This window comes from Pangasianodon hypophthalmus, chromosome 10 (assembly GCF_027358585.1).
Source record: "Pangasianodon hypophthalmus isolate fPanHyp1 chromosome 10, fPanHyp1.pri, whole genome shotgun sequence".
NCBI lineage: Eukaryota > Metazoa > Chordata > Actinopteri > Siluriformes > Pangasiidae > Pangasianodon > Pangasianodon hypophthalmus.
This window is the reverse complement of record NC_069719.1, coordinates 14664143-14692099: the sequence shown is the minus strand read 5'-3', so window position 1 is coordinate 14692099 and position 27957 is coordinate 14664143. Positions and strand designations below refer to the sequence as shown.

General features: G+C 41.0%; 2 protein-coding genes across 5 annotated transcripts in view; one reads left to right on the top strand and one right to left on the bottom strand.

The window, feature by feature from the left end:
- The window catches only part of ralgapa2 (Ral GTPase activating protein catalytic subunit alpha 2), a 99546-nt gene extending 76138 nt beyond the window's left edge, over positions 1-23408 (top strand). For 2 of the 4 annotated variants that reach the window (XM_053237309.1, XM_053237310.1), the window contains exons 39-40: positions 13226-13350; positions 15752-16082. In XM_053237309.1, the coding sequence (XP_053093284.1) occupies positions 13226-13350; positions 15752-15945 (319 nt within the window). In that variant the 3' untranslated portion in view covers positions 15946-16082. Of the gene's footprint in view, positions 1-13225; positions 13351-15751; positions 16083-19060; positions 19098-20816 lie in introns of those variants that run through there. The other 2 variants (XM_034308307.2, XM_026934151.3) reach the window with 2 other exon arrangements.
- A 1136-nt stretch (positions 23409-24544) lies between these two features.
- On the bottom strand, positions 24545-27341 carry insm1b (insulinoma-associated 1b). Its single transcript, XM_026934201.3, has one exon. It carries the CDS (start codon positions 27033-27035, stop codon positions 25638-25640), a length of 1398 nt encoding a protein of 465 aa, XP_026790002.1. The 5' UTR covers positions 27036-27341; the 3' UTR covers positions 24545-25637.
- Between the last annotated feature and the right edge of the window lie 616 nt (positions 27342-27957).

Sequence of the window (27957 nt, the reverse complement as noted above, 5' to 3'; positions counted from 1 at the left end):
AGACTAGCTGTATGCTCAGAAGATCCCAAAAGCTTCTCTGCACTGTGTCTTTAAATATCGGCCCCACCCAGCCCTCCCGCCCCTCCCTCAAAAGTAGTGAACTCCGCTAGGCGTTTGTGCTTGACAGCTGTCTGTGTTCTGGCGGTGTCGTGAAGGGGGTGGTGTGGCTAGATCTGGGTGAGATCCTCCAGTATGGGGAATTCTGTGGACATGCAGGGGTAGAGTTACCTTGAACTCACTCCATTATTACTGCTCCCTCAGGAGTAACACACAGGCGAGCTGGGAAAACGTTACTTAATCACCTCTTAAGCATGAAGGATGAGTCTGTTAATTCACACTTGCCTTGGTTTGAGTGTTGCCCTGTGTGTACATCTGAGAGGAATATTATTATTATTATTATTATTATTATTGTACATTTTACCAATTGTTTTTAATCTCTTTATGTACAAGGAGAATAACAAACTACAGTTTCTAATAATAAATAATAAGCCTCTACTCTGGAAAAGTAACAGCTCTATCCTTCTGCGGTTAAAATAATAAATCACAAGCAAGCGTTTAGAGAGTGCTTGAACTTCAAGCTTGTTTTTGGCTGAGTGAGCTAGGTGACCGTTTAGGAACCGCGTTAATTGTGATTGATGGCAAAGCAGGCGAGGGGGAGTGTTAAACCTACTTGTCTTCTCAGAGTAATTAGCATCCAGCTAGCCGTTCCATCTGTCTAGCCAAGCCTTCTTTAATTAATGAACTTTCTTTCTCCTCCCTCGCCAGACTGCTAACACTGGGACATAGCTGTTAGTCCTCTCAGGTTATCCAAATGGATGTTGCTTTGCAGTCTTTTTCCCATGAATACAATGGAGTTCTCATTGATTAGTTCTGTATGGGATTTCTCCGTCTGTCTTACACGCTTTGTGTCGCTGCTTAAACACAGTCATAATGAGCCAGTTCCGGCAAGCTTCAGTATTTAAGTATTAGGAGTATTTGAAAGTGGGAGAGGACATTTGAGTGTGATTGCAGTTGTGGGAGTGTGACTGGCAATGTGGCTTTGGTTTGTTTTGTTTTGTTTCTTACTCGTCAGGATGAAATTTCTCAAAGCACTAGCCCTATTCTTTATGTGATAGTCACTCCCAAATGCTTCCTTAGAAACCTCTAGTGTCTCTAGGCGTATGTGTGTGCGTTCTCCTGTGCATCTCTGATTTTTCTCTTGCTAATCGGCCTGGTCATTCACGACTGGCCCGTGTTTAAGCACATTTCCTATTCTGTGGATTCCTTTGTCTGAGGCTTGTGCTGATAAGAATCCTGCCTCTAGGGCTCTTGTGATATTGAAATTCTCCAATGCTGAGAAAGAGCCTTCAATCATTCATTATCAGTACCACACTGATTACTATTCAGTCTCCTCGGTTCCAGGCAGGCGTCTGTGCTCTGTCCCACCAGGCTGGGCCTGAATAGAGCACAGCACTGCTCGCTTATCCTCACTTATCCTACACATATCCAATTCTTCCACTAAATGTCACAAAAATGTCACCTGCCATGTAACCCACTGGTATTATGCTCTGTTTTTTCTTTAATCTTTTTTTTTTTTTTTTTTTATTACAGCGTGGAAAATGGTTCCAGGTATTTTGAAGATGTATTTACATTTTACCCATTTTATATAATTAATACTAATTATTTTTTTTAGTGTAGTTACTTTTATTTAACTAATCTTTTATTCAGTGTTATGCAACGTTGTACTAATTAGGCAGGCAAATCAAAGGTTTATTTTTTATGGAGTAACATTTATAGACTAATGAACACTTTGGATCTTATCTGGATCTTCTCATTAGTCTCATTTGGACTAAGCAGATTATTCGATTGCAAACGCAGGTCTTTCAGGTCTGTTTGTTTAAAGACTGTGGCTCTCTCAGTTTCTCATTACTGACAATCTTAAAAGAGGATGGTTTAGTTGATTATTTATAAGTTCTGCATTAATACCACTTTAAATAGTTCAAAGGCAGCGAGGGCTCCTCTACACGCTGGACGTAATTGTATTATGCTAAAGGATGTGCTTATGTTCTCCATTTGCATCTTTGTACAAAATGGAGTCCCCTGCATTGAAAGATCAACAAAACAACAGCAGAAAACAAGAGCACAACATAAAAGTGTGGATCATGCTTTTGTCCAGCCCTTCTCCACACCAGAGGTGGTCTTTGATGTGGAAATGGAGTTTCTTTACGTTCTGAAGTAGAAGACTGCAGTTGGTTGCTTAAGAGTAACAATGGAGGGCTAGGCTGCAAAGCATCATTGATTTTCTTGGAGTTTTGTTGTGTTTCTGTTGAGTTAACTACACATTGGGGTGTAAAGGCATGAAGAGAAACATGGCCTGTGTTCATACTCATGCCATAGTCCATGTGTGAAAATAATTGGTTGCTACATTATTCATATTTTTCACATTTCACATTATTCATTATTTACAAAGCATTCCCCATCTGTCACGTACAGCAGAAGAGACGTCTTAGAACTTTTGTAAATACTTGGTTGCCAGTAAAGGCTTTCTTTCAATTCTTTCTTTGGGCTGCAAGGCATACAATTAGTTTCTGAAATGAAGCACTTAGCATCTCATTTTAATGTGCACATCTTTGCAACAAACAGTGCATATAGCCCCTAATTATTATTGAGAGACCCTACAAATCTATAGCTATTGTTATTCAGATTGTGTTATTCATGCTCGGTGCACAGAGCCCCAAGCTGAGGATACCATAGGCTTTGTAAGAATCTTCAGCATATAAAGCAGTAACCCCCTCTTATTTTTACTTATTCTCCAATCTCAAAAACTCTTCATCCCACCAGCACAGGCAGAGAGTCTTTCCTCTTCCTCTGTGTTTATCCACACATATCCTCTGTCGGCTTTGTCTCCTTGTGAAAAGCCCTGTTATCCTGAGGATTCCAAACAATGCTGACAAACAGATTTAATCAATTATCCAGCATCCCAACTGAGCTAAAACTTCTATGAAAAAGCCGTCTCCACTGTAACCAATGGCGTTATGTTGCACAGTACTGTCAAAAAAAAAGTTGAGTGAATTTCTGTAGCTCAGGGGTAGAGCGCTACAGGTCTTCATATGGTCTGTCCTGAGTTGTGTTGAATTTAGGCTTTGTTCAAAATGTTGTATTATGTTGATGAGTGAAGCAACATTCTCAAATTATCAGCTGTCTTTTTTACAAGCAGTTGTAAAAGTTCATTGTGTGGTTGGCCCATTTAAGACCTCATCCATGGCGTCTACGGCTAACTAAATGAGCTCCATGCAGGCATACTTGTTCTGAACGGGCTCTTGATTAACCCTGGAGTGACTGGCTAATGTCATTGAAGGAGGACCACCTGGTGGGGGGGTGGCTGTACAGTCAGCTGCCGCTGAAAGCCGCTGAATGCCTTGGACCAGGTGCCAGCTTCCACAGTCTAGCTAATTGTTGCCGTGTAATAGTGCGCTTGATTGCACAGAATGCCTCAAGGCGAGGATTAAGGAAGAAAAGAAGATGAAGGGGAAGAAAAGCTGTTGCCAAACCAGAAGTCTGTTTTCTGGCTTTCTTTTTTCTTCCTCTCTCATGTAATGTATTCTTGCCTTTTACATTATTCTAATCTGTTCAGGTAGGACTGGCCCTCTCTGTTTTGACACTAAGCCAAGTCCTTTCGTCCACAAGATGGAGGATTAATGGATTGTCATCCATCTTGGTTTTAATTTTTGGAGGCTGCATTCATGTATTTCCATCTGTATCCTAGATCCCAGGATTTGCGTCTGAGCCAGCTGCACTGTGAATAGGAGAGGAGCTGTCCACAGCACCATAACTCAGCTCTTACTGTAGCTTTCACTATTCTAGCAAAGATATCTTGTTTGACTGGACTTTAAAGTCCATTGCTAGTCCTCTTTTTCAACATGTAACATCACATTGAGATATTCATGTTTAGCTAATTATTAAATATTCAGTGTGTTCAGTGGCTCATGAATTAATCTCGTTGTTTTAATGAAGAGTGATGAGAATGATGAAGCTTTTCATCCTGAGGATCCCTGTGTCAGATATAAAAGAGCTTTTCAGAGATTTACACTGCCCGCCCATGACTTGAGGCACGTCCACACTGGATGCATCCATCTTGTTATAACTTACCCATAATGCACTGGTTACTGTTGATTGCCATTTATAGTATCAGCTTAATTATTTTTCCATTGTGTTCCACATCTAAGGCCGTGCTTTGTTAGTGCAGGGCTCTTATAAAAGAGTGGTGAGGCTGTTCTGTAGCTCATCTGAATACAGGGAAAACCAAGTGCACATTACAAGCAAATCTTGTACATCTAATCTGAAGCTCAGTGTAGGAGTGGGGGATCTGACAAAAATATCATATCATGATAATTGAAGAAATTTAATTGATACACAGTTTATATCAAAATGTAGGCAACCAGCAAACCACTGGTGTTGCATTAAAAAAAAAAAAACAGATTAATAATATTTTTATTTAATGGCTTACCAAAATGGGACATGGCAAACACCAAAAACAAACAAAAAAAACCCCTAAAACATAAAAAATCTATGCAAAATGTGAACATTTTACAATTTTACAGATTCAGTGAAAATGTAAAAATTGTCCAATCCGCATTTTAATTGTTATAAAAATACTGATGATATCTGCGACATCACAGAAAAGTGTATTGACTTAATTTATCACAATGCTAATATTATATCATCATATTTGTCAGCCCTATTTTCGTGCCACGATGAATAATTAGAATAGGTATTCAGTAAGACATCCTGTAAATTGTTTCCTGACAAATGAAAAGTTTTATTATTGAATTATTTTATTTTGGAACTTTCCCTCTACATTATTTTAACAGATGAGGCAAAATTACTAAAAAATGATACAAATTTTTGAGTAACCTATATTTGTGCATCTCTCATGAATAAAGTGTGCTTAGTCACTCCACACATTTCCTTGATCATCCACTCCCCAGTGATGTAGTGTATGAGTGCTCTCCATGTCCCTTCAGTGGCGCTATTAGAATGGTGCAACCTGTTGACCTTTTCCATTCTCACTCCATTCTGACAAGCCCTCTTCCTTGCTCCCCAGATCGGATCAATAGTTACTGTGCTATTAGGAGAGCTAATGTTACGTGTTCAACTCTCGACGTGGCAGACGTTTGATTTAGCAAGCTTATAAATCTGTGTTCATGCCAGCCGAGTCTGTTGGGTCTTTGTGGGAATCTGCACTGGCAGTGATGTCATGCTCATAATTCCATTTCTTTGCGTCTGGTTCTCAGATGGATGTTGGTGAGGTGAGATGTAAAGAACGTCCCCCTGGAGGTTCAATTAACCTGTCCTTACCCTCACCCCGCATCTCTCCCCTGCACCTTCAGCCCCTCAGCTCTGGGCTTAATTAGGGTAGGTGTGTGAAGACACACACTTGTCGATACAAATACATTTTTTTGTTTGTTTGTTTGCTTGGGTTTTTTTTTTTCTTTTTTGGAGTCAGCATTACTGGCTATACGACATCTATGAGGAAACAGTAGTATTTTCTCCATTATTGTGTGTGTTCTCTTTATTATATATCCATCTATATTTTTTGTTCATTCCTTTATTCTTTTTTTTTTCTTCTTTTTTCCGTCATTCTGTCTCTGTGTCTCTCCCTCCAACCTATAATCACCTCACACCTCCTCTTGGTTTTTTCCGCTGGGACAAACTTCACGCCTCAGTCCAATGGCGTGACAACAGGTACCCTTGCAGCAGTGGCCCAGAAATTCACCAATCAACACCTGCTGTCCCATGGGCTCATGTCGCTGACAGAAAATGGCATATAGTCCAACACTGGAGACATAATACCTCTGCCTTCCAGTCTTCCTCCTTCTTATGTCTTGCCTAAAAAATTTTCTTGTTTTGTGGTTTCACCCTTCGTAAACATGGAGCGTTTTCCCCCCTGTAAAATACTTTGAAGTGAGTTATGTTTAATACACAAACTAATTTATGATTCAGAGCAGAGCTTAAAGATTTTGTCAGTTTTAGTTGCATTTTCAGTAATAGATCAGAAGAAATTTATTCTTCCAGTCACGTATGTTTTTGTACATATGCATTCAGCAATTACTTATATTGAAGAGTTGCGAACATTTATGGTTTAGCCATAACATTTATGAATTTTTTTTAACCCCTTGCGATATGGGAGACACCAGAAAACTATGGTAGACCAGCTTGAATTAGCTTTGAAAAGCTAATTCAAGCTGAAAGGATGTGGGACACGAAGGATGTATTTGCTTTTGGTAGAGGTTACGTTTGCTTCTCGACTTTATTGCGGTGAACTTTGACCTGTGAATTTGTGAACCTCGGTTTTGTGGGCCAACAGAAAACGAGGGCAGACTGTTGTCACTGGTCGGAAGAAGAACAGGGCTGTTTATCATTTGTGCAGTTTATCATTTATGCTGTTAGCATGGAGCCGCCTTGTCCACCGACACACTAGAGTTTTCTGTCTCTCTCTCTCTCTCTCTCTGCCTGGTAGGATTTTCTTGTTAGCAATAGTGGCACTCTCATATTTTTACTGTTAGATTTCCTAAGGGTTTATTGTACCATTGTAACTCGAGAGTGCAATAACAGTGCCCATTCTTTTGCAGCTACCTGTTATCCTTCAAGTGCTAAGAGTAGTTAAGATGTAGTGACTGTTTAATTGATTTGCAGCGGAAATCTAATGTGGGATTGCACCTTTTGAAATTCAAAATTTTAGAAACAGAGAGTATAAGCAATGAGCTAGTCTAGACAGTATTTCAAAAGAGCCTGCCTTTTCCCCCTGTCTCTCTAACTGGCCAATTATCCTCTTCCTTGGCCGGACAGCAAGGTCATTGTGATTGGCTGAGGTTAATGGCTGGTGCTTGGCTAGAGTGGAGGTCGAGCATGCGTGGCCACTCTCTACATCTTCAACTTGTCACTCTTCACACAAGAGCCCGTTTAGTCACCACCAGAGAGAAGGAAAAGGAAATGTGTTGTTAACCTTGGCTTTGCTCATGATAATGACTTTAGTTAAGTGAAGGATTTTCCTTGTCTTTATTTACTTAATAACTGCCTAATGTAGTATTAAAAAGATTGTCATCATGCTGATGTGTCACTTAAAAATCCTCCCAGTTAAAACATCTAGTTTATTTAATAGATAAAGTATGACTTGTGTATAATGGTATGTTCAGGCTGTCAGCGTTTTCACCTCATACGGCCTCAGAAGCACTTTGCTTGCACAGCTGATGAGGACTATTGAAGAAACGGCCGGGTTCTCTGGTAACTTTTTTTACTACGGCTGCGTTTTAGTCAAGTACACTTTTATGTCCAAATGTCAGAAATTGCAGAAAGTTCATAGTTAAGGCACAAGTTTAATTGTAGTTAATTGGTTAGATGGGTAGCAAGTAACTTATATATGTTTGTAACTAGTTTTGGATAGTTAGTCAAATTACTTGACGAGGTAGTTCCACAAAATAAATATCACACAAAACTTTAAACATCATCAAGAAATCCAAATTATATAAATATGTAAATTCACGTGGCACAACCTCTTCCTGGTAATCTGATGCATTAACAGAAGACATTTAGTAGTGAACCTGATTGGCACTCTTACTTTTTGACACACATTTTATTTGCTTGTCTCATGTTCAGTCCTTACTCAGATTTTTCGATGAAGTTTTCAGCTCCCACCTTTAATAAGCTCCATGTTAAATAAATGTGAAGAACACTGAAGTGACGGTTTTCACACTTTTAATCAGTCTCCTCACTCAAATTAATTTAACAGAAGGATATAATAAAAATAGTTTTATAAAGTTCAAGTTTATTTTAATTAGGAATTACACTTTAGGATGTTTAAATCTGTTACCAGTCCAGCTCTTTCTAAATAGAGGAAATGTGTCCATAGATCATAGAAAATTCTGTATTTAACCGAATATTTCACGGGATGCTGATCTCGAATGTAATTGAATGGCACGCTGTATTCTTCAGCTAGGTTATACATTTAACTCTCTGTTTTCTGTTGTATTGGTGGTCATAACCTTTTTTTTATGCATATGTCTTAATGGCAGATTTATGTGCAGTGTCTAGCTGGCGTTGTGACCCTGTGTCGATGAGGTTGTACCCAGGGCCTGGTCTCCAGTGTGGCGAGTTCTATTGTTGAATAGTCTGACAGGGGACCAGAGGGGAGGAGTATGAGGGTGGGGTGGCCTCTGAAGTCCCTGGGGGTGCTGGGGCCTGAGTGGACTGCTAATGAGAGGCCATCTGAGTCCCCATGCACCTTGAACATGGCCACCACTGCCACCTGACCTTGGCTTTGATCCGGCAAACTGATTGACCTCTCAATTCCCCACTGACCACCCCTAACCATCTGGACAACACTATGCACTCTCAGTCTCAGACCTGTGTACTCATCATGCTTTCTCACACACAAATGCACACCAAAATGCACATCAATAAATGGCTTTACATGTCAGAAATCATCCTTACCTTTCTCTTACTATTACATTTATTCTAATATTTCTAACATCAAGTTTTCAGTGTGTTGTCTGCAGTGTGCTGCTTCCATGTCCTTAGATGACTAATTTAACCAGAGGAGTTGAGTTTGTTTATGCCCATCTCTGATTGCTGGGTGAGTCAGAGTTGTTCCCCAGGCTTCTGCTTTATCCGACTCTTAATGCCCTGCTTTGTCCCCTGGTGCACCATAGGGTGGCAAAGGAGCCACCAAGAGTAGGAAAAGAGCATTATCTGTTAAAGCCCTTCTGCAAAATGCTTAGAGGACGTTTTTCTCCATTAAGTGGATTTAAGCTGTCTGTTTCTCTTTCTCTGCTACAACAGTGCCATTGTGTTTCCTTTCTGTCTTTCTTCCTTCCCCCTCATTTCCCATCTCCCCACAGGCTGACCTGTGCGCCAGTGAGGTCATCACATTATTTTACATGGCAGGGTGGTTTTAAATCTGTGCTCCTGTCACTGTGGCCACCCTGGTCTATGCTTCTTACAAAGATTTTTCATTTTAGTCTTTAGAACATTTCATATTTTCATACAGTGTACAGAGAGACACTGGAGCAATGAATGCTTTTGGAAATTCCCTGTTCACGCATTGCTTGGTTACCAACTAAATGTGTTTTTCCGTCCCAGGTGTTTAAAGGATGACTTGGATTACAGTTTGCTGGAAAATTCCAAACCTTCTGTGATTTTAAGTCATGCCAAATCTATATTAACCGTTAGTGGTATGTAAAGCTGAAAAAAAGGTTTAATTTTAGACATGCTTAAATTTTTATTTAGGTTTAGTCTTCGCTGCTGGTCTTCATAGTGTCATATGGGTTGGATGCTGACAGCTGCTACTGTTGCTGGTTTCTGAGTTACTGTTAGCCTCCCACACAGATAGCATCAGATCAGGTTTACTGATGGTTGCTCTTTAGCCCACATCACAGTCTTCCACTTTATTGAATTAATGCACATAGCCAACATTCACCTCTCCATAACGCATGTATTCAACAGAACAGGCTGTACCCAGTGCACAACAATTAGAGTGATTGAGTGTCTAGGCGGGAGAGAGGGTAGATGAGATAGAACGACGCAAAAATTCCAAGCCCATGTCCAATGGTTACAGAATGCTTCTATTAACATACCACCAAAGATAGGTTCCTAATAAAATATCTGTAACCATTCTTGCCTGTTCACCTGTTAGCTTCTGAGTTTGGTGTACATGCTTGTTATTGATCGTCTCTTTTTTTTGTGTCCTCTGTCTCTCTCCCTGCGTCTCTTCATGTCTGAAATGCGGGGGAGTACACAGGAAACAGAGTGCAGGCTGGAGGCTGCGGCCAGTGGTGGTTCAGCCTCGAGTCAATATTTGTTTTAGGAATCTCAATAGCAGAGGCACACTTGTGTCATCTGTGTAGCCCATAATGGAGCGCCATATGGCTATGTTGACCTAGTGAGATCAGGGTTATTATCCCTCACCCTTATTCCTGTTCTCATATCCCATTTTCTTTTTCCTGGTATTTCTTTCACTGTTTTCTTTCTTGCTCGCACAGATGTTTTGTTTTTTTGCTTAATTCTCTGTATACCAACTCGAGCCTTAAATTTGCCCAGTCAATATTCTCCACATTTTGGAGAATGTCTTTTCTTCCTTAATCTCTAGAAGTGACCTATTACTGTAATATGATCCACGTTGCCATAGCAGCTAAGTGAGTGAGGTTTTAGAAGTCAGACATTATAAGTCTGCCGTCAAAGTCAAGTACACAACTCAACTGTTTTCGTTCTAAGATTCAGCAGGTAATGATCATGCTACTTACAATTGTTCAAAGCTAATGTGATATGTGGTCTTGTCTTACAGGACTCTGGTGGGTTTTTTTTTTATTGCCAGTGTCTTCTCTTTCCCACTTTGTGATGATGGAGGGATGAACAGAGAAAGAGAACAGTAGTGGAGCAGATTGCTCTCTGCCCGTGTACAGCCCTCAGGCTCAGGTGCTTGTCAGTGCTGGGTTCAGAGGGACCTTTTCAACAATTTGTCATGGCTGCCTAAGCCCCTGCTGCGCCGGCACGTGGCGCGCACACACACACACACACACACACACACTCAGTCACACACTCACTCACATACTCGGAGGGGTATGTGACAGGCAGCATGGTCATGATGAAGTGCAGGGGCTTGGCAACAGTCTAGCTCCTGGCAGCATAAGCAGCCTCCCTAATGAGTTGGGAATGGCATCAGTGGGGTCCTTCAGAAATTCGGCAGGCAGGCGTGTAGACAGCCCGGACTCCACTCCAGCCGAGTCATTAGAGTAGAGTCATCAGCATCTCTGCTTGCAGAGACACACATACACACACAAGCACACATGGTATTTTTCATTATTTGTGCTTGCTTTTTTCCACACTTATTCATACCTTTCAGCCGTGACACATAAAAACACACGGCTCCTTATAGTGCACAGTGGCCTAAATCATTACTTGATACAATTGTAGAGCAGGATTGTATAAGAGCTGAGAGAGCATGAAGGAAGAAACCACACAGTTCAAGTGTAGTTGCAGTGCACCTCGAGGCCCAGCAGAAACACCTGCTCCTCCGTTTATGTGGACTGTTAACTGCAAATGTACACACTGGAATGACTCGTAACCTGACCTTTTCTTCTTACAGACCATCAAAGTCATCCTACACACCACCATCCTATGCTGTCTGGCTGCACTCTCTACCACTTTACAGTCACTAATCTCTTTCAGATTGCCTCTTCTACATAGGATGTAGTCTACCTGTGTGCTCCTACCTCCACTCTTGTAAGTCACTCTATGCTCCTCCATCTTCTGAAAATGAGTGTTAACCACAGCCATGTCCATCCTCTTAGCAAAGTCCACTACCATCTGTCCTTCAAGGTTCCTTTCCTTAACTCCAAACTTACCCATCACCTCCTCATCACCTGTGTTCCCCTCACCAACATGTCCATTAAGATCTGCTCCTATCACCACTCTCACCCATGGGAATACTCTCTATCACCTCATCTAATTCACTCCAGAATCTCTCTTTCTCCTCTAACTCACAACCTACCTGTGGGGCATAACCACTAACAACATTCAACATCACCCCTTCATTCTCTAACTTCAGACTCATCACCCAGTCTGACACTCTCTTCACCTCCAGAACATTCCTCCCAAAGTCTTCCTTCAAGACCACACCTACCCCATTTCTCATAATAAAACAGCTTGAATCCTGCTCCTATACTACGAGCCTTGCTACCCTTCCACCTGGACTCCTGTACACACAGTATATCCACTTTCCTTCTCTCCATCATATCAGCCAGCTCTCTACCTTTCCCTGTCATAGTACCAACATTCAGAGTTCCTATTCTCAGTCCTACACTCTTACCTTTCCTCTTCTCTCTCTGTCTACGCACTCTCCTCCCTCCTCTACTTCTTCGACCAACAGTAGCCCAATTTCCACCGGCGCCCTGTAGGTCACCAGCGCCGATGGCGGTCGTTGTTAACCCGGGCCTCGACCGATCCGGTATGGAATTCATAGTACTGACGATTCGCATGTTTAAATTTGGCAATGTTTTACGCCGGATGCCCTTCCTGATGCAACTCTCTCTATTTATCCGGGGTTGGGACCGGCACAGAAGTCACTGGACTGTGACCCCCATGGCTAGATTCCTGCTACATCCTGAAAACATGGAGCAAAATCAAGACACCACATGAAGTCATCTGTAGTATGTAATGTTCAGGGTAGTCTGTGTGAACATGAATTACTCAGCTTGTATGAGTGAAACACCTGAAGAAAAATTGCCCTGGTGTGAAATTAACTATTAGTAAAACCATGTTTAACTGTATAGATTGTGGCAAAACAGCTAATATGATTACAGCAGTCACCTCTAATTTAAGGTGACATCTGAGTATGTTTTCTATAGTGCTCTGGTCCTCTAGCTGGCATTGTTGAAGTGCTGAACTTTAATGAATGTAAAATAGAGTGCGCTCGATCACTGTCTGGATGAGGCGTTGTTTACTAAGACCACAGAGGAAAGCTAAAAGGAAAGCACTGGTGCAAATATGAGCCTCATTTATTGTTTATTCCCCCCTTTTGCCTTTCATTATTTATCATTCGTACAACTAAAATACCATTATCATATAATGTAGTTATCTTAATAAGGGTGTAAATAGCAAATATTCTTTGATAAGCTGATGAAAACTCATGTGAATTAAAAAATACAGCTGGTCAATACAATGTAATTAGATAAACATCATAACTTAGCTTTTTTTGTTATCCTTGTGTTATTTTTAAGCAGGCATTTTGGTTTGCCTCATATGGCGTCAGTAATTTGTTACACAGTCTGCTGTAAATAAGCTCATTGTTTAAACAAGCAGATTAAGTTTACATTTTGAGCTCTTTATTAAAGATATAACGAGGAGATTATAAGAAGAGGCTTTAATGTGATTTGTATTCTGCTAGTTTTCTTTTATCTAATCATTCAGATGAATTGAGTCTTGTGCTCTTCTTATGCTTAGAGAATATTCTAATATTCTGCCCATTGCTCGACAGACCGTTTGAAAACCAAAATAATTGCACTTTATAGTTATAGCCAAGTCTGTAAAACCTTACTTTGTAAGTATCTTGTCTAAGCAGAGATATTGCTTATAGATCATTGCAATGTTGTTTTTTTCCAAACAAGATTGCATTGATGGAGAATTTTTAGTCCATATATATTTTACTCTTTCCTTCCATCAGGCTAGTTTTCCTTAACAAACTCTCTCTCAGCTATGAGGAGCGGGCTCTCTATCTGGAGGCCATCATTCTGAACCACAAGGAAAACCTGACCTTTGAGGATTTTGCTGCCCAGGTCTTCTCACCCTCCCCCACCTACTACCCAATGAGTGGGACAGGTAAGAGACTCTCTCTCTCTCTCTCTCTCTCTCTCCCTCTCTATCTATCTATCTATCTATCTAACTATCTAACTATCTCTTTATCAAATTGAGATCGAGATCTGACACATACTGTCTTTGCTGCACCTGTCTCTTTGCTGCTATTTTCCCATCCTGCTCTTTACCAAGACGTGTGTGCGCGCGTGTGTGTGTGTGTGTGTGTGTGTGTGTGTGTGTGTGTGTGTGTGTGTGTGTGTGTGTGTGTGTTCGCGCGCGCAGTCCAGCTGGCACTATTAGCACCAGATCTTAAAGGGATTGTTCACTCATACAGTGCTCATGCTCCTGAATTGAATGTGTTAGTATAATGACATGCTAATAGTAAACAGCCATTCACTCAGTCTTAGTGTAACAGGTGTGTTTATGTTAAACAGAGTTTGTGTTAACTGGTCAAATTGTGTGAGGAAAAAAAAACTGCTAGCACATAGCAGGAAATTGCAAGCGTACTCCAATTGCATGTCAGGAGCAATGACTACTATTAAAAACCCATCAAATATCATCAGCATGGCTGAATCCCCTTTATAGAGGATGTATATAAGCATATTGTTGAACTGTCTTTTTAAATTGTAAGCCTGACCCCAGAATGTGGCTTAACAATGAAATTAAAAAGCAATACTATAAAATACTGTATAGCTATTCGACCTCTGATCAGAGTAATGCCAGTTCAGCTACACTTGACAACTGAATGACATCAAAAAGGCTGTCTGTTATAAATTAGTATTACCAATTACTTACATCTATAATAAAGTTAGATAGTACTGCAGTGGGACTGTTTATTTAATAAAACTAGCAAGGTGAATCTAATTATATAGCCCTGGAAAAAGACTAAGCCACAGTTTGCATGAGATCAAGGATTAGAAGTTTCATTGGACATATAAAAGTCAGAAGCCTAAAATATAAGCACAAAAGCCTTCTGTACACTGTACTGGCAGAGTAATGCCCCTCATACTTAGAGCACAATGATGTGAATGATAATCATTGCCCCCGCAGTAGCTAGTAGCAGGAGCTGTGTTTGAAGCGCAGTTTTTACAGTTGTTTGGTGTTTTTTACATTTCAGTGTGTGTACAGCAGACACTAGAAGATAGAGTGTCAGATAGTACTAAAGGTAGATTATATAGCAGGCCTGGATTAAGTCTGCAGACTAGATGAGGTGAAAGGGAACTTGCCTGTAGGCAGCAGTGTAAAATCAAAATGCCATCCACTTCTTATTCACTTAGAGTGCTTTTTTTTTTTCAAAACAATTCATACTTTACATAGTAAAGAAATATACTATGTATTATTCTCTGATTTGGTTCGTGCTGTTGTTTATGTATTGAGAATATGTAGGAGTATTTACTAATGGCCGCATACTTTGGATAAAAATAGCACATTGTGATTGAGGTATGCATTGTAATCTATTAAAACTGGTGAACTCATATTTATGCAAAAGCCACAGTTTATCAAGATACCTGCAGAGAGCTTGTCTGGATCAAATATTTGCACTACGTTTCTGTACTAATTGCACTAAAGAAGTCTGGGGTGTGTTTGTATAGCAACAACCTCTTTATTATTGAAAAAGCCAGTAAACAGGCCACACATTTGCTCATGCTACTGTCACCCTTGCCTAATTACTGAGGAGTCCCATTCTAGGCCATGACTGAGAGACAGTTCGCCAATGTGCACACTCTTACCCATGTCACACTCGTGTGCTTGATCTGGTCATTGTTGCTGAAGCTGAAGGTTTGCTGAACATAATGCAATACCAGGTTTAAAATGAAGATGTTATGTAGCATATACAAGGTTTAATGGAACTGGCTTTTTCTGAAGGAAATTTACCATCGGTTATAATTCTGCAAATGTGAAAATGGTTTCTCTCTTTTTGTCTCTCTCTCTCTCTCTCTCTCTCTCTCTCTCTCTCTGTCATGCACTCTCATGCTATCTCTCACTATCTCTCTCACTATCTCTCTCAGCTATTTTGAATATTATTCTGTTAAAAACAAAACTGGTTTGAATCTAGAAACATGTAGGACCTGCCCAATTTGGAACAAAAATAGACACAGCTGACATCAACCAACACACACTTACAGTAAAGAATCAAAGTAAAGCAAAGTATTCCATGCTGAATGTGTAGCAATGTTTTACCACTGAGCATTGTTTATTATTAAAAATTATTAATGTATAAAAAGGGTACTTGTGGCTGCGAGTGATTTAGCTATAATGGCTGGGCTGGATATTAAACCACCACTGCTTTCCCAGCAGGAATCTCTTCTTACTGTGCCTTGTACAAGTGCCATTTATGTCAGGCTGCACTGTGTGTATGTGTTTGGCAGTGTGTGTATTTTGTGTATACCTGCTCCATTCTTCATTAACATCTCATCCATGACAGCGGGCAGGAGATGGCCAGGCATGGTTTGGGACATGGCGTGCTCTTGGGCTAAACTGGAGTGTAAGCCTTTTTTCCCCATATCCTTATTTAGGCATGTCATCCCTGTATGCCTCATCACCCAAACCCTCTTTCTTCTTCAAGTCTTCTCCAGTTTGGTTGTCCCTGCATGTGCCCGTAGCACAGTGACACTGTGATCTCTGTATACACCTCGAGCCAGTGTTTGTGTACCACCTGTAGCTTTTTTTTTTTTTTTTTTTTTGTAAAGTTAGATGCTGGATCAAAATATATTCTCCATGTTTACTGTCAAACTGTGATTACCTTTATATATTTATATATATTTATATATATATATATATATATATATATATATATATATATATATATAAAAAAATCTTGGACTGATGTTTTGAATTTCACGGATTCTGTAAAATGAATGCAAATGAGTACCTGTGTTTGTTTTTAACCGTATGCAGTGCATTTGGATGGGTGATAAATAACGCTACTAACCTCTTGTTGTTCCTCATCAAAAACATTTTCTACAAAAAGTGCAGCCTGTAACTTGCAGACTGTTTCATGATGTTTATGGAGCTTATGGAGCCAGAGTCAGTGCTTAGGATACCTGGTGTGGTGGGTCAGGGAGATGCATATACGACACACCTTCCTCTCTGGTCATGCCTTGCTCCTCATTTCCCACCCTCACGTTGAAAAGTGGACAAAAGTGAAGCACAAAATAACTATATTGCTCCAACTTACTGAGGCGTCGTCTTTGTAATATTTATTCCTCACCATTAAAAAGCTCAAATTGATCCTGAATTTTTTTCCCCCAAATGTGCCATGTGCCAGGAAAAATGTACAAAATGTATGTCATTTCTTTTTAAGTCATGACTGTAAAAATAACAATGGTGTAGTGGTGTGTTGTTGCAGAAACATGTTTACATTGATGAGAAGGCATAACTGCATCATTATTGGAGCAGACATGCTCTCATAATTCTGGCAGGAAATAGTTGCTAAATTTAACTGTATTTAAATTTTAGTTAATGATTATGTATTTTTTTTAACCTTGGTAGTACACATTTAGTGACAGATCTAAAGTATGATCTTCAGTAAGGACCATGTTTGGCAGTGACTGGAGTAGTTTTATGAAGTATTAAGAAAGACATGCCAGGTTTGTCTCAGCTGTTTCAGATTTTATTGAAGCTACAGCATATCTTTTCATACACAAACATGCTCTCTAATTATATATTCTATCTGCATAAATGTTGACCCTCAGTTTCTATGCAGGTAACAGACTAGAGCAGAAATGAGACAAAACTGAGTATCATATATGATTGAATAGTATTTGGTGTAATAAACGTTAAGCGTTAGTACACAAGCTTTCCAGGGAAACAGGATGTTTCTGCAGTGCAAAGTGATCGTGAAGCAGTAGGAGTTGAAACCAGTTGATGTTCATTAAAGGCATACATTCTGCCGTGACTGTGTTACCATATATTGAGAGAATGGATGTGCTGACCTGTGAACAACTCACTGCTAAGACAGAGAGAATTCCTTTGGTGCTTATCGCTTATAAAACTGGCTCACATTCTACTGGGTCTGCTTCCCTTTTTACGAACTCATTTCTTATAGATGGGACAAAACAGCAGATCACATTTGTATCAGGAACATATCAATTGATCACCCTAATAATGACTACGCCGCTTCTGCATGCAACCATTCAAGCTGTCCTGCTTGTAAATTTATCAGCACAGCCAATAAAATCACAGGTTCTGTCACCCATCTCTGCTCGTGCATCACTGCAGGAGTTGTTTATTGCCTTTCCTGTAAGAGATGTAATCAGCTGTACATTGGAGAACTCAAGAGGAGACTGGCTGATAAGTTTATCACGCACCTTCCTACCATCAAAATGAAGACACTTCAACAGCAATGGAGATCACATTAATGACATCTACTAGTTGTTGTTACGGGAGCAGTGACGTGAAAACGCGTTAAAAAAAAAACAGCTCATCTACATTCTGAACTTTTCAGTCCCATTAATTGAATGTTACTTTTCAAATATTAATTGGTTTCCACTCCTTCAGCTTCATATGCACTCTGCTTATGCAGCTGAAGAAGCACTTTTGTTCAAAACATTGTGTTCCTCTAGCAGACAAGCTTGCCCTGACTTTATCACTGACCAGCATGCTTAGATCTAAGCATAGTCTTCTTACTAACTTGGCTAGCTTTCTAATTATACTGATGGAACACACTGAAGAATAATTTTCTCAGATAATAGCAAGCTGGTTTTGTTTGGACATAAACATTTACAGCCAGCTAGCTAAGCTTGATATCCTGCTAATTTAAGATAGCATTGTGTGTTTCAACATACATCTAGGTTTCTTTTCAGTCTAAAAGCAACTCCTCGTCACATTGCAAACACTGACGGCAATGAGTGATTAGCATGATAGCTTACAAGCTAGCAGATAAGGTAGCATGGGTACATGTTAATATAATGTTAATAATGAAACAAATCTTACGCTCTCAGAAAAGTAAGTACTAATCCATGCCATACTTGCTGCTCAGGTGGTACCATGTGTGTACACCTTATAGTTGCATATAGTGTACCTTTAAAGTTTTACTCTAATAGGTAAATATGGTCCAGTTATGTGCCACAAATCTTAAAAAGGTATATCATATTCAAAGTGCATGGTAATGCTGCCAACTCTTGTTAGCTTTAGCAGCTAGTAGTCAATAGGCAAATGGTTTTGGCAGTGAATTAATACATATGAGGGAACAGGGTTACTGTGTGTGTGTGTGTGTGTGTGTGTGTGTGTGTGTGTGTGTGTTAGTTTTGTGGAAGGTGATAGATTTCTGTCTGTAAAATCAGTTCCAGGTTTGGACAGAGACAACAAATAATCAAACTGATTTGTCCTCACTGTTTATTTATTTATTTATTTATTTTAATTAAAAAAAATGCTGAGGATTGAAGTAGCACAGCCTGAACAGAGGACAGGTGCTTTCCTTTTTGCGCTTCTTGATAGCCATGTTTCAGTCACTGTTTTTAGCTCTTTTCTCTGTATATGCGTTTCTTCCGTGCTGTCCTACTTTTATTCACAGGAAACACTAACACATTGCAACGGCACACAAGTGTTTTCAGCATTTCCACACTTTCCCTCAGCACCTTTCATCATCATCTTCCCGTGCTCCTTCCTGCCTGTGTTTTTTTCCCTATCCCACACACACACACACACACACACACACACACACACACATTTCCCTCCTCCCTGTTACTGTGTGCGTCTTACGTGTTGCTTATTGTCTTCTCTCCTTTTATAGATTAGAAATGTTACAGGTGTCAGTTCAGTAAATGAAGGTAAGAGTCCCTTTGTCCGGAAGCTTGTGTACTATCACAGAAAGCCCACCTCTTTTTTTTTTTTTTTTTTTTTTTTGTGCTGGTCTACTCATCTTTCTGTCTTTATTTCACTAATGAACTGCATTTGCCCAGAGCTTTGAAATGAATGCAGAGAGGATTGTTTTGGGGATGGCTATCAGGTTGGTAAGATTACTGAGAGAAACGCACGGCTGGACCAGTTGTAACACAGTAGCAGCATGTATGGTATGGGTGCGCTCATTGCGCTTTTTTTTTGTTTTGTTTTTTTTTGGGGGTTTTTTTATGTTTTTTTTTTTTTTTTTTTTTTATTCTGTCTGGCATGTCCCTGCTTTATCCCTTCTTTTTTTTTTTCCTCCTCTGTTTTTTTGTCCTTTGGCGTGTGCCTATTTGCCTGGGGCCACATCTGACACTAACACCTGCCCTACTGGAAAATGTCTTTGCCACTTACGCTTTGTTTGGATTGCTGCTGGGAGCCAATAGGGATCAAGCCTATTTTACTCTAGTTTTTCCTCTCGCTCTCTCTCTTTCTCTCTCTCTCTCTCTGTCTTTCTTTTTCCAATATGCATTATTGTTTATTTAGGTGCAGTTCTCATACCTGTTTTTTCTGTTTTTTTCTTTGAATTCAAAGTATTAGTTATGTGAAAAGTCCGTATTTATTAACCACCAGAGTACAGGTGAATTCATTGCCTGATTTCCTAAAAGCACATCTATTATTTCATTTCTTCTTGCACAAGCTCAATTCTACACACAGCTACCATTTAAAAACATCCAGTGGGATACACTGACTCACAAGCAGGATGCTAAACTTTACAGAGAGTCTGAGTTAGCAAGCAAGCATTATGCCATGTGAGAGACATATGGATTAGTCTACATCCTCACTGCTGGCATCCTGTGAGCTGGGCAGCTTAACAAAGCACTCTGTGTGGATGACGCCTGGAAGGGACACCTCCCCACCCTCGTTCCCTCCTCTCATCATCCTTTGAGCCGCTGAGGGAGCGTTGTTTGCACTCTCCTCCCCCTCACTCTGAGAAGCCCTGGAGTGGAGGGCAGGGAGGCTGCAGAGGCTGCGGCCCTCTCCACTGAGTACATGTTCCCTACACCATCTGCTCTCAGTAATTTGAGATGCCCATGAAAAAAAAAAGAAAGAAAATGGCAGAAAAGAACGGCAGAAATAAAATAGCCGAGCAGATGCCAGCTTTACAATGTGGAAAGCTTATTTTAATTTCACAATTTCAAGAAGTCGGGCTGGACGAACTACCATTTTAATGTATAATTTGCATAAGTGTGGTGTCTTCGGTTTTTAATTTCACTCCAAATAGTGGAATCCACATTTTTTGATGCATCACAGGTCAGGTTATGAAATTTGTAATGGCTTAGCAAGTCAACCTGTAGCATCTCCCTGCTAGTTCTGTTCTCACTGAATAATTACATTTTTTGCTTTTTAATTTTTTTTTTGTGTAATTAATACATGCATTTATGCTTTTAATTTTTTTAATCAGAAAACCTTAGCCCAAACCATTTAATTAAGAATACTTAAGTATTTACTTAATTTAATTCATTCCAACCTTGAGAGACCTTTCCAGAGCTGCATTCGCATGTTTTTTACATAAATTTGGCTTTACTCTATAAGCAAGCATGTTCAGCCGATTCTCAGTCACAGTGCCATGGCTGATGTTTGTCTTGTCGCTTGCCATTCCTCAGGCTCCCTCACTGGCAGCACGAGTGCTGAACTAAGTGTTACTGTGACGACCAGCGAGTCCACCGAGCAAGCTTCACCCACCATGCCACGCGCCTCCAAGAACCGGGTTTCAGGAAAACTCCGGCGCTCGGCCAGCGCCATCAGCAAGTCCTCCAACTGAGCTCCTCTTTTAACAAATAAGCACTCATCAACCCTCTTCAGACTGCGGAGAACTTAAAACTGTGCTGTGTGTGTGTGTGTGTGTGCGCGCATGTGTGTATGCCTGAGAGTAGTCTTCTTCTTGTCACTTCTAACTGGATTTTTTTGATTGTTTAGTTTCGGTAGCACTGGGAGATGAGACAATGTCACATTAGTGCAATGCTTCTCTAAGGTTGAGTTCTCACACCGAGTGGCATCTGTGTGTGGCGTCCCTTTTTTTGCTGGAGTAAGTGTAGACATCTATGAATGTTGACTCTAATGCACATAACGTAAACTTCCAAAAAGAGGTGTGTAACATCATTGCTCTGAAACATGTTGAACTGTGGAACATGAATATAGAAACAGATTTCTTCACTGACTCTAACATAGGCAACAAAGCAGCCTTTTCACAAAACTTCTGTGATGTCACCTTAGACAATACCATATGTGAATCTCCTTTACCCCGAAGCTCCTAATGTCTTAAACACTGAAAGGTTAAGAAATTACAAAGCCATTAAGAGGAGGGTAGTGAATGTGTGCAGACCACTTTTGTCTTTTGTGGTTCTCCACTGACCATTCACTCCTTTTCTTTAGAAAGAAAAAAGGGACATTGTCATAGGTGTTTAAAAGCAGTTTGTCATGTTAAAGAGGTCCTTTATAAGAGCTACATCAAATTTTCATATCTCAAGTTTCAAACTTGCATTATTCTTTTGTGAAAATAGCCTACTTTATCAGAGTGGACAGCCTGTGTGGTCTTTTTAAGATGGGCTGACTTGGAAAGGCTGTTTTTTGTTTGTGCTATCATTTACTTTTTAAATTATTGGTATAACAGTTTTATGTCTGATTTATGTAATCATGCTGGTCTGCAACTATAATTGTGTTTGTATATGTGTATTTGTTCTAATGACTCTGTTCATAATCTATAAATTAAGTCCTGTTTTGGTCTTGTAATGCTACTATGACATTCCAATATTTCATACAGGGGTGTTATTGCACTCACATGTGGTGTTTCTTTCTTTCTTTCTATAATTCTTGGATGTACATATTTTTGAATTTTTATTTGCTATGTTTTTTGTTTCATATTGTATATACAGCATAATATCCTCCATCAGAATTATGCTCTGTTCCTGACCACATGCTAAATTGCCACCGGAGCCTCAGGTGAATCTTCACTCCATGTACTGGTGTGTGTGTGTGAGTGTGTGAGTGCATGTGTGTGCATGTGTATGTGTGCATTTGTGTGTGTTGAGGGGTGGGATTCGGACAACTTTTGAAAGCTAACAGTGCCTGTGTAATACCTGTTCATATTTCTGCTCCCTACAAGCTGCGATCAGTCGCTCTTCCTCACCTCTCTGTTCTGACACCTTTTGTCTTTCCTGTTTTGGAAGAAGTTGCTGAGTGTAACTCTTCTCTATAGCTGCAGAGCAGAGGGTTTCGGGGATAATCCCATACATTTCACTGCTTTGTAAGAGCTGCTTTCTTCTGATTGGCTTCTGAATGGCAGTCCTCCTCCACCTGCTCCACTTCATTCCCCTGTGCCACTCTGAGTCGCCTTTACCATACCAGCAGGGAAATAGGACACATGGCAGCACCTCTTTCTCTCCCACACACACACACACTCTTTCCTTTCTTTCTTTCCACACCCCCAAAAATCCTCCCTCTCTCTATAGCAGGCGGCAACCTGGTGCTGCCAACTCCATGACACCTACCCTCTGTTCCCCTAGTGCCCTAGCCGAGTTGCCATGGAGGCCAGGTGTTACACACTCTGTAAGCCCCGCCCAAGCTGCAGCAGGACACATGCTGCACGACTTTGCCTTACCTGTACACCTTTCTATTGTGTTTGTGTTACCCTCTTGTACTGATACTTTTTTTTGTCCTACACGCACTGATAAGGAACATAGGAGATCTTTAATCTTGAATGAAGAATACTGAGGAATGTATACAAACCACAGCCCTATTCCAAGTCACAAACACAAACCCGGCCATTTGAAGTTTCTCTGAACTATGAGCGCTGCCTCGTGTGATCAGCCTTATAGTGCACACACTATTTCCTGTAGGTTGGTATGGTTACTATGTAGGTTTCACTGGTGTTTGGTTTTAAGGTGCTGATGTGGTTTGTGCCAGGGATCTGTCCTACTGCAACTGGCCTAATTTAAGTGAAGTGTCATCTGTGTTTATGCTACATTTAGTTGTTGTTCTTGTACATTGTGTCCTTTGTGAGGGCTCCAAATCCTGAAGGATATAAATATATTAATGCCTGTAATATAATCTTTGTAAAAGACATTGAAAAAAAATCTTGAAGATTTCATCATGACTTGTTAACATATCAGACTGTTTTTAATGGAAAAATAATCATTCTATCTTTACTAGGAAAGTGAAATCAGAACATTTCATTAAATCAGAATGAGATTTACAAATGAGTGTATTTATTCAATGCCTTTTCTTAATGTTTCCTTATTAACTTAAACTTTACATTTTCTGTATAAATAAGTACTTACCTACTAATATAACTCAATCATTATGTTTAATTAAATATCAAATATTAGTAACATCAAAATGTGTAATGCATTATTATTGACTGGATAATGTATTTATATGCTGTTACAATTACTTATTTAGTTTTGGCTTGTGAATGTTAATGTGCCGATTTTAATCAGAGCTTCAATATAAGCCTCAAACTTTTTTAACTTGAAAACCATTTTGTAGCAAACTGTGTGAGTTGTAATAGATAGGAAAAACCTGTGCCTTCTTCATATTTTATCAGTTTAAACAGTTTAGGTATCTGATTAATCAGCTACTTTTGTTGTGAGCGCTAACAGGGTAATTTTTGTATGCATCTTCGAGCTGTGTGTGTGTGTGTGTGTGTGTGTGTGTGTTTGTGTGTGTGTGTGTGTGTGTGTGTGTGTGTGTGTGGGGTGAGTGTGACTGTGTGAAAAGGCCCTCAGCAGTGTGTGATGCGCTGGCAGGTTGGCCTGCTGCAGGAGGGGCTGAGGGTTGTTTTGGGGGTTAGAGGTTGTCCTGTTCTTTAACTGCAGCCCAGAGCGCAGCAGGGGTAACCTGACCCCCCTCCATCTGTCTCCTCACTACTCTCCAGCAGGCGATCCCCCTCACACACACACACACACACACACACACACACACACACACACACACACACACACACACACACACACACACACACACACACACTACAGGTGGACACACTCCAACACCTACGGCTGCTGGAAAAAAAACAAAAAAACTCCAAACACAGTTAACACTGTGCTAAAGAGCTACTGGAAAACAAGTCTTAATCCCACTATTTTCATTATTTTATGTGGTTCCATATCATCAGTAGATAGAATCAAGTAAGTCAGTTGTGTTTTCCTAAACAGTGGATAAAGAAATAGCCAAAAAATGTAGCTGTTGAACAAAAGAATTAATATTCTGCCAATCTATTTGAAGTCTAAATACATGTTTTCTTGAGAGTAAATAAAACACAATTTTCTGTCAATTTTGAAGTCTTATAATTAGGTTTTTCTGATTATATGTTTATACAAACGCAGAATGGAAACTGAATGAATAAGATGGACATCAGCTTTTGTGAAGAGAAACTGATTTAAATGACAAAAGTTAAGTGTCTGAAATAGCAGTAATAATTTAAAAAAAACTGTAAAAATCTATTTTATAGCCTACAACATCCATCTGTGTTTTTGTGAATCATGAACTGTCCAATATTTAATGAAACATGCATTAATAAAGATTCATTTTTAAAAATATTTTTTATTTTTGTAGACAACACAACATGGACAGCGCTAGTAGCAAACATTTAAGAAAATAAGCTGTTTATAGAAAAGGATTGCATCTCTAAGAGCTTCACGTTTACAAGAGCTGATCAGATTGTAAGAGCACTGAAGACACAGGCCTACACAACTCAAACCCGACCAAACAATTTGGCTATAAAATAGGACAAAGAACTTCAATCACTCAAGAACACAATAACTTACATGAAACAGTTGTAAATAAATAAATACATAAATAAATATTAACGATTAAACCTTTTACAATCATCTCACATAATGACAGTAAATTGGAAATATGTGCCGACATTCAAAAATCAAAACAATCAGTACACCGAGTTGTTAAGGCAGTTATACAGCAAGTGTGTGATGTGTTTCTCTAAAGGCATTTCTGGCTATTCTAAAGGGAACCTTTTGGAGAGAGAAATTCCCACATCCTGCAATTCACATACTAGATTAAAGCTACAGACGAGAGAAACGTACAGCATGTGAATTCGAGGCTTTCACAGAGGTACACCAACGTGTGAACGTTATCTTAGGTCTAGAAGCTATTACATTACCACGTGTGCATCGGCCCTAGAAAAATACCATTTCACAACCAAACTAATACTCTTCTTTAGGCTACTTGGCGTGAGAAATCTCAAAATATAGTCATTTCAGCTGTAGATCGATGCCAATTTTGTTAGCTGATTGGGAGAGATTCCGTCTAAAACTGCAGGAAAGCGTAAGAAAGGTAAAATAATACGCCTCCATGTTTTGGCGCACTGGAGAGTATAGGAGTGTGCAGTTTTAGACGGAGCTCGTGAGCCTCTGCGTGAGGGTGAGGGTGAGAGTGCGCGCGCTTCCTGGTTTCCGTTTCGCTGTTCTTCAGCACGCGGGTCTCACGGGCATCTGAAGCAGAATGACCTGCCGCTTTTCTGTGGGGTGACACTTGTTGACATGCCTGGTCAGACCCGGAGAGCTGTAGAAAGTGGCGGGGCAGTGCTTGCATGGAAACACCTGCGAAGCGTGCAGAACGCGCACGTGCCGCTCCAGGCTCGCCCTGTCGGCCACAATCTCACCGCACACCGGACACGGCATGCAGTCTGCGGGGCTTAAATTCAGCGGGCTCACATTCGGACTCGGGCTGCCTTCTCCGGAGTGCTGCGCCATCTCCGGGCTCTCTCCTCTCTCAGCGCTGTGAAACGTGTCGCCCATCATTTGGTTCTGCAGCGCGTGGTGGGCCAGCACGTGCTTTCTGAGGTACGCTTGGCGTTTAAACCTTTTCCCGCAGCGCTGGCAGTCGTACAGGCCGTCCTCTGAGCCGGACTCGGACAGAGCCGGGCTCGGAGAGTCCCTCTCGCTCGAATACTCTCTTCCGTCTTTGATTTCCTCTCCAAAGCCTCTGGAGACTGCGGGCAGTTTGGACGTGTCGGTCTTGGCCGCTTGGGAAGTTGGCACGCCGGGTGCGGGCTGCGCGCGCGGTTTGTGCCAGCGGCGATGAGAGGCCAAGTTCGCAGGACAGCTGAACACTTTGTCGCATTCAGGACACCTGTACTCGACCCTCACTATCCTCGAGCACTTGTGCTGTGCTAAAGAGAACGGGTCCGCGTATTCTTCCTTGCAGAGCTGGCAGATGAACTCTCCCAGCGGTTTGCTGCCCCCGGCTGATAAGGCTCGCGGCTTCAGGTCGACAGGGCCCTCTTTGATTTTCAGGCCGAGTACCGGTGAAGTGGTCACCTCGTCCTCGAAGGTCAGCTTCCGTATGGCTTTGGGTTTCTTGGCTCCGCTCTTACTTTTGCGCTCGGTGTCGGTGGAGGGCCTTTTTCCGGCGCTCCTAACAGCCGATGTCAGCGCGCTGCTGTTGCTGGAGCCGATTTTCAAGTCTACCGGAGCGAAAAGGAGGTGGTCCAGGCTGGTGAGAGAGGTAGGAGTCGGAAATGATTCGGCGGAGATGGGCGAGCCCAGGTTGAAACTTCTCTCGAAATATTTCCTCTCGTGGTCCTTGCTGATGGGGCGGGTGGGGCTGTAGAGCGCTTGATACACCGCCTCCGGATTACCAAACTGCACCGGTTTGGCTCCGTGACCGTGGACCGGAGTGTCTGCTGCATCGGATGGTGCTGATGCTGCGATCTCCGGGCTGCAGGTCCCGGACAGAGGCGGGGACGCGTCGCGCTGAATCTGACATTCCACAGCCGCTTCCTGTCCATCATCATCATCGCAACGAATCCGGTAAGAGACGTGGGCCGCTTTCTTGTTTCTTTTCACCAGGAAACCTTTGGGCATGTCGGCGGGCGGATGAAGAAAGGCACTTGGAGAGGATGCGATGTGTGTGTTGAATGTGATCCACGGCTGTGCACTTGGCTACAGACACGCCGGGTGCAGTACCTTTTGGTCAGGGTGTGCCTACCTCCCCTCCCTGTAACGTTTTTTTTTTCTTCCCTCTTAATACATAGCTGCACTCTTTTTAAGGAGGGATGATGCTATTGTTCTCGCCCCTTATCGTTTGCTTCTCATCCAATCAGGCGCCCGGAGGATCTCAGAGGAATTGCCTGTGGGAGGGAATGGAGCACTTGGGCTGGGGGCTGCGCAGGAAAACGCTGGCGATTTGCTGAGCAGATGTACCTGCGCTTTATTATATTAATGCGCCCTCGAAGCCCCTCCCTTAAGAGAACACACGCCGGGACTTTTTCCCCGTTTACGGTCTGATGGCTTTCTATAGCGAGGAGCACGTGCCGTGGCTGTGTGCGTGTGTTCAGGGGCCGCCGGTGTGCGGAGAGGAAACGCTTATCAGCAGCACAATAAACCCGCGTTCAGATGCAGCTCAGATACAGCACTTTATGCAAATAAAAGAGAGTCAACATTTTTTTAAATAACTTTTTTTTTTCATTCAGATGCAGTAACGATATATACATTTTTTTTTTTTTTTTTTTTTTGTTTCTTTTTATTTCTGCTTCTTTTCTTATAAGCTCACACACTCATAACACCAGGCCCATTCTGACCTGTGCTTTATTTGAAATTCCGATTATTATTATTATTATTATTATTATTATTATTATTATTACTTCCTTTTATCATTAAACTACTAAATATTAAAAACTCTTCCCATTTCCCCTTCTCACTACAACCTTTAAGCAAGGCCATCTGTAGAAAGGAACCGGGCGCATAGTGAACAGGACACGTGGCTTTCTCGGTAGTTTAACTGAAC